At 39.9% G+C, this 6,807-nt stretch overlaps 4 protein-coding genes across 4 annotated transcripts; 2 read left to right on the forward strand and 2 right to left on the reverse strand.

Moving 5' to 3' along the window:
• Positions 1–875: 875 nt before the first annotated feature.
• VTP21DRAFT_8252 (uncharacterized protein) lies at positions 876–1,502 on the forward strand (the record flags this gene model as incomplete). Its single annotated transcript, XM_069399083.1, has 1 exon — positions 876–1,502. One exon carries the CDS (start codon positions 876–878, stop codon positions 1,500–1,502), a length of 627 nt encoding a protein of 208 aa, XP_069254535.1.
• A 1,234-nt stretch (positions 1,503–2,736) lies between these two features.
• On the forward strand, positions 2,737–4,482 carry VTP21DRAFT_8253 (uncharacterized protein; the record flags this gene model as incomplete). Its single annotated transcript, XM_069399084.1, has 4 exons — positions 2,737–2,905; positions 2,975–3,102; positions 3,158–4,034; positions 4,100–4,482. The coding sequence occupies 4 exons, from the start codon at positions 2,737–2,739 to the stop codon at positions 4,480–4,482; spliced, it is 1,557 nt and encodes a 518-aa protein (XP_069254536.1).
• Positions 4,483–4,788: 306 nt separating this feature from the next.
• VTP21DRAFT_8254 (uncharacterized protein) lies at positions 4,789–5,212 on the reverse strand (the record flags this gene model as incomplete). Its single annotated transcript, XM_069399085.1, has 2 exons — positions 4,789–4,925; positions 5,014–5,212. 2 exons carry the CDS (start codon positions 5,210–5,212, stop codon positions 4,789–4,791), a joined length of 336 nt encoding a protein of 111 aa, XP_069254537.1.
• Positions 5,213–5,642: 430 nt separating this feature from the next.
• On the reverse strand, positions 5,643–6,135 carry VTP21DRAFT_8255 (uncharacterized protein; the record flags this gene model as incomplete). The annotated part of the gene is made up of 2 exons (XM_069399086.1): positions 5,643–5,848; positions 5,916–6,135. The coding sequence occupies 2 exons, from the start codon at positions 6,133–6,135 to the stop codon at positions 5,643–5,645; spliced, it is 426 nt and encodes a 141-aa protein (XP_069254538.1).
• Positions 6,136–6,807: the final 672 nt, after the last annotated feature.

The following is a 6,807-nucleotide window of genomic DNA, read 5'->3' on the forward strand; positions in this document are numbered from 1 at the left end:
CAAAAAAAGTCCGCCCGTGTCAAAATAGTTGGACAAGACAAACAAATAAGTCAACGCTTCAACGAAGTGGTTGCTCTGAGCCACGACATAGCCCTGTGGATAATATACCGCTCGAGACTTGAATTAGTGCTGGACGATGTCCAACCCAATCCGGTAGCCATAACCAAACAATTTGACCACGAACTACAACGAGGAATAAAGTCCAAGTGGTGGATGGCAATGAAACAGGAACGGAAAAGAGACTTCATCGATAAATGGTCAAGGGGAAACTGGGTGAACATCATAGATAATTCTGTGATTTTCATCCAGGACACCTCTGAAGATCAAATCCCGGCCCCAACTCCGGCTTGAGAACTGCACCCAACCCTCCACTGCTGTATATTAATGCCATCTCTTCTATCGTTCTTTTCCCTACTTTTTCTTTTTTTTTCTCCTTTCCTCTTCCTTTACTTTTTCAATCCTTCACTTCTTTTCGTTATTTCATGTACATAAGTAGCTTATCTTAATACCATTGCACACAACCTTTATCCCTCCCTCTTACAGTTATTCCTATCCCCTTCTTTATTAAGCTAATTGCTGTTTCCATACTTTCCTAGCTCTTTCCTCATCACCTTTTCTCTCTTCCTCTTACACTTAAATCCTTTTCTTCCCTCCTTTTTTCCGTTTATCCTCCAAATTCTGCAAGGTAGGCCAGGAGCATTACCTGGGTGATTTTGACGTAGAAGCTACCCTACCTTTTTAACAGGATAGGACACTTTTCAATAAAGGTCCTTTGTTAAAAAAAAAGTGTCAAAATAGCTGCATCAGGACAAGACCTGGGACTCATTAACCCGAAGTATCAAACTGACGCGATACTGGCCACGTGGTTTCAAAGAATGGCTACTGCAATGTCTACGGGAATCCGCCCAACTTTGGTACAACTCACCATACACATGTTCGAAAAGTTCTACGCTCCAGCTGGAATGGGAATGGGTATTCTGGCAACGCAGTACACACAACGCAAACTCATCCGAACAGATGGAATATGGCCTCACCTACTGAGAGTATGGAGAAGTCTGGACGGCAAATTAGATCACACCCAGAAATTCAACATTGAAGAAACGCTCTCTCTCCCCATAAACAACAACTCTTACCTCACAATGGGTGGATGTCCTTTAAAATCGAAAGGCGAAAGTGTAGGACTGGCCAAACTAGGTGACTTCTTTAAACTCAACCGAAGGACTAATACATATAAACCGATGGTAGAACCAGAAGTCCATGAATACGTGGCGAGAAATTCCGACCAATATTCCAGCCGATTTAGGGACAGCTACATAGTTCTTCAGTGGCACTGGAGGAAACGAGAGATCCAACTGAACCCACAACTGGCTGATGCCCTGTTACAGGATATACCACAGATTGAAGGACCATGCACGTTCCCGCTGGGTAAATGTGTGCTAGCTGGCACAAAGATCAAAAACTTCCGTACAAAAATCGGGAGGCTAGGGATAGTACCTAGGTGATATTGACGTGGAAGTCTACCCTTCCATTCCCTTCAGAAAAAAATCATCAAATGGATGTAAAAATACATCTCAAGGGAAAATAAAGTGTCAAAAAGGCATGTATATTAATACCATTTCCTTTATTTCATGTACATAAGCAACTCATCTTAATACTGTTGTACACAACTTTTTATATCCCTCCCTCTTACATTTATTCCTTTCCCTTTCTTTATTACGCTGAATTCTGTTTTCCTCCTTTCCTAGCTCTTTCCTCTTTACCTTTTCTCACTTCCTCTTACACTTATACCTTTTTTCTTCCTTTTCCTTTTAACTTCCAGAACCTTCACAGTAGGCCACGAGCATTACCTGAGAGATTTTAACGTAGAAGCCACTCTGCCTCTTAACAGGATAGGATAATTTTCAATAAAGGTCATTATTAAAAATGTGGCGAAGACAGTCTCCCAAGGTAATAAGAACTGATTTAATTAGATGACGAGAGCTTTCAAAATGTTACAAATTCAAGGGAGCATTCAGCAGTGATAAAAGGAGCTATCCAAGCACAGCTGATATTGGAATAATATGACTTTCTCATTAATTTCTCATTTTCATTATTCTTTTTTCACGATTTTAATGTTCATTGCTAGCTTATCTTTACATTTCTAATCATATTAAAATGAATATTAATTTACTGCTTTTTTTGTATAAAATACTCCTTCGGGCTAGAGCTTATGGGAAATGAAGGTGAATGATAGAAAGAAATATGGCACCGCCGTTTTGTTCTATAGCATAGAATGATATCATAAGGATAGTTAAGATTTTTTTTAAAAAAAAATTATTCATTTAAAATCGCTAAGATGGTAGAGTTAACATTTCGGTTAATATATTACTTGAAAAATTTGTGAGCCAGGGATGAAATTAGCCTCCAATTCAGTGAATCGCTTTGAATATAGATTAACTGTTGATTTTCATCATTTTAGTGCCAGTATTATGATCACATATATATATATTTCGTATCACGTATATATATTGCTGAGATGAGTTTTGTGATGATAATGAAAGTAATGTATTCGCAGATTTAATACACGGAGAGTGCTTCTAAAACAGGACACTGCGATTTTAGTAGGCAAAGAAACCTTAAAACCCTAACAAATTCGAAAGCCATTTGTGCCTCAACCCAGCTGGAAATTCTCTCTCCATTGCTAAAAATATAATTGTTTTATAGCTCGAGAAGCTCTTTTTTAAAACTAAGTGAGCGATGCCTTCGTTCACAGACAATGGGTTGTTCAGGTTCTGGGTGCGTATGCCTGCAGGTGTTCGCATCGCCATCCTTACCGCACTTCCCTGCTTAGTAGTTTTTGGCATGTTCTTCTTTACATTGGGCCACATGAGAAATTATACGATCAAAGAACCCGCCATCCTACAAGGTAGTTGATGATCTAAAGATTTTAATAGCTAAAATAGCAATTCTTTACTGAATATTCTTAAATCTTAAGACATTGTCTACATAAATTCAAGTTCAACATTAATTAATCACGTAGACATAGCCAGCCCCAGTCGGGAGTATGCTGAAGGAGTACATGATACTCCACATCTTCGAACGCCTGATAAAGGAGGTTTGAAAGTAAATTCTCTTTATATGTCCTATTTTTATTCGCCACTTAATTTTTTCCTTGCAGGGCATTCTCTACGATCGTGCATTGGGTTGTGAATTAAATCCTACTGATGCAATTCCAGCAGCCCCTCTTATCGCTGGGACATCGCGTATAGCTCTAATTTCTCGCGGAAATTGCTCTTTTGAAGATAAACTCATAATGGCACAGCAAGATGGGGCAACGGGGGCTATTATTTATAGTAACGAGACCGTTCGCGAACTAATCTCAGTCCGACCCGGCTCTGTTGATATTCCTGCGTTCTACGTGGATAAGGAGATTGGCCTTGATCTGCTACAACTTTTAGAAATATACACTGGTTTCAATAATACTCCAAACATGACTCTGAATCACTCAGAGAGTGGCCAGCCCAGACGAGTCCGTGTTGTTTTGGCCCCTTTTATTCAGCAATCCCCAGGGATGTGGGAACTCACACTCATAATTGTCATCATACTATTATCTGTTTCATTTGGAACTTCTGTTGCATTACAATGCCATCTGTGGCGCTTGCGACGCTTGCAAAGACATCGAGAGATTATGGAGTTGCAACAATCGCAACGTAACCAGAAAGTGACTCTCGACCCTGAGTACTTGGAAACATTCCCCGTTCGTCTGTATTACTATCCTGGTGGCATTATTCAACGAAATTGTAATTATGAGAGCGATAAAAACTTGTCTTTTATACAAGCAGAAAAGGGTTTGAAACGTCCGCCATCTATACGCTCAATCCGTTCGACGCGCTCAGAGCGAGCAATAAACTCTGCATCTGAGTTGTACCAGCGTGGCGGAGACTCTGTAACACAAAATTCTTTGACAGCTTGTGCCATCTGTTTAGATGACTTTACGAACGGAGATGAGTTAAGAGAGCTACCTTGCTTACATAGTTTCCATGTTGAGTGTATTGGTAAGTTCCAACCAAAACTGACTATTTTTCGTCTACTAAATTTGCGCCGATGATATCTATTCTAGACCCTTGGTTGACTACAAAATCTTCCACATGTCCACTGTGCAAATTTGACTGTAGGAAACGAGATGGTTCCCTTGATAATTCATCTATATCAACTATCGCACCTGTCCCTCATAACCGAGTACGTCGTTTATTGCGGCTGGCAAGGATAAGTAGCCGTGATAGATCTGATGGAGAGGGAGTTTCGCTGCCACAAACGTCCCTAAATAATCCAGATGATAACCTGAATCAGTCTGTTGTGGTAGATGTAGTTGATGCTCTACCTTCTATACAATCCAGAGAAGACCTAAGATATGCACAGCCACAGACAGTGGAGCAAACTGCAGACTTTACCCCACCCCAGTCAACCATATATCACCAGAAATTAGGCTGTCGATACATTTAGTCAACCATTTTTGCATTATCGTAGTATACAGTTCAAAATATTTCGCTCAAACATTCACTTTTCAACCTAACATCACCTCTATTTCATTTGTGAATATACATATCATTATTTTTTTTTATTCTATAAATATTCTCCTATTTTTTAATCAATTTCTTTATTGTTGTGTTACGATTCTTCTTCCACCATTTTTATGCTTTAGTATTCGCTTGGATTTAACAAGTCGATTTAATACATAAAATAAGCTCTATTTCAGTTTTTTAAAAATGAGAATGTTTATAATACATAATACTAAATATACATGTTATCTTAATGGAATTTAAACACTTTGTTCCCATTTTTCGTCTTCTTTTTAGAAGCGGCTATCTTCTTTTGTTTTCGAATTTGATTACGGCTAGTTCGGGGTCCTGAAGTCGAAATCTTGGGCTTGTCAATAGACATGGCAGCTAGCACAAATAAGCATCAAAAAATGGAATTATGTTAGCAGAATATTCATATGTCAATAATGAATAATCAATCACAAATTAAATTTACTTTGTGCATTGTCATCGGAAATCGGAACGTCCTCTACAGCCATTCCTCCTTCCGATTCTAGCAACTTCGGTCCATCTGCAGCCTCAGCCTGTTTTTTCGCAAGTCGTTCGATACGAGCATCCACAACTGGTTGAAAAATCTCTTTTCGTTTGATAGCACGGGAGCGCTTCTTAGATTGGGCACGGACACTCTTAGCCATTATTGAACAAAAGGTGATCAAGGAATATCGTATTATCCATAAATCACTTAATAGTAAATAAATGCTGCGCCGCTAGAGTATTGGATTTGATGATGAAATAGTATAAGATTTCTGATTGCTATGCTATATGATTGTACTAATACTCTTCTTAAAATGATCGCTACTATTACTCAAGAATATTAATGTTTCTACCAATTGCTTGGGATACTAGAATATTATATATTCCAGATTAATAGATTTTTTATTTGCGCCAATAGCGCGAGAACTTGGGTCCTGTGGTTTATTTAAACTCTATTATACATTTGAGGGAGGCTTCCGTACAAGATTATTTGATACAAGTAAACAAGAGATATAGCTTAAAGAGGTCCTCGCTTGGAAGGGTCGGGTTAGGTGCTCTATTGCTTCCTCGAAATCGAAAGTTGCCTCCCTGCTATCTTCGATCTGGATTAGCGAGCTCTTTCCCCATACGATCACGATGGATTTGCCATAACACCGAGTCGAAGGTGATTTGAGCCACGTGCCTTGCTGTTCGTGAAAATTCAGATAAGTCTCCTAATATGAGGTTGCGAGCAGCCAGCACCTGAGGATTCTGGGGGCCTGTGCTGGTGAAGTTACACCGCTCCACCCACTGCCACACTGGTGTAAGTTCTGATATTTGAAAAAGGTATAGCGAATGTGTGCCTTGAAGCGTTGCAACGGGTACACTTTGGATCGTGGTCAGGGAATGTAGAATTAGCGATAACTTTTTCTACAAGAATCCGCCAGCGTAGCGCATGGGGTTTGGGAGGGTGAGTCGTTTGGGGACAGAGGTCCAAACCTTCTCCCAAACCTTTGGTGTAGATCCAATCTCGGTCCAGGATCGAGGCACTAGTGTATTCGGCTTTAGAGAGCCGTTGCACCGTCGAGTGGAGTATTCCTGTCATATAATGCTTGTTTATGAAGTGATCTGCACTCGATTTTTCTTCCCCTTGCGGACGAAAGTTAGTATCTCGTTAAGTAGGTACGGCGGTGTTGGAGGTTTTGGCTCCCCAATCTGTCGGCTCCCGTCTCAATCTATGATTAAAGGGCATCTGCAGAGAGGTAGCGACAAGATCTCGGTTGCCGTCCAGTTTGGTGATGCCACCGGACTACCTCCGAGCGTGCGCCACGTTTGGAGCATGTTAAACCAGAATCCGCCCTTAGGAGATTAAGGAGAACGCACGCCGTTTTATTCGGCATCCCTGGGATAGTCCACCACACCATCCCTCCCCCACCCAGATTATCCTAAAATAAAAAAGATAAAAATAAAAATCACTACCTGTATTCAGATTTTCTATAGATTTTCTGTTGCGTCGTATAATAGTCTAATAAGGTTCTATCTCGACAATCTTTTAGCTATTCCCAAGCTCTTGATTGTCCTTTCCTAAACACTTCAGAAGGCTAATAAACGACACAAGTGGATCGTAAAGTAATCCGGTTCTATCCCAAAACAAAATAGCACACTTTTTATTGTAAACAAAGATGTTATACTGAAGATAACGTACCACAAACATAAATGTAAACAAGATAATAAAAATATAATGAGGTAATCAAGGAAAAATATGTTAACCGTAACC

This window comes from Calcarisporiella thermophila (genome assembly GCF_041956535.1).
Source record: "Calcarisporiella thermophila strain CBS 279.70 unplaced genomic scaffold VTP21scaffold_4, whole genome shotgun sequence".
Lineage (NCBI taxonomy): Eukaryota > Fungi > Calcarisporiellomycota > Calcarisporiellomycetes > Calcarisporiellales > Calcarisporiellaceae > Calcarisporiella > Calcarisporiella thermophila.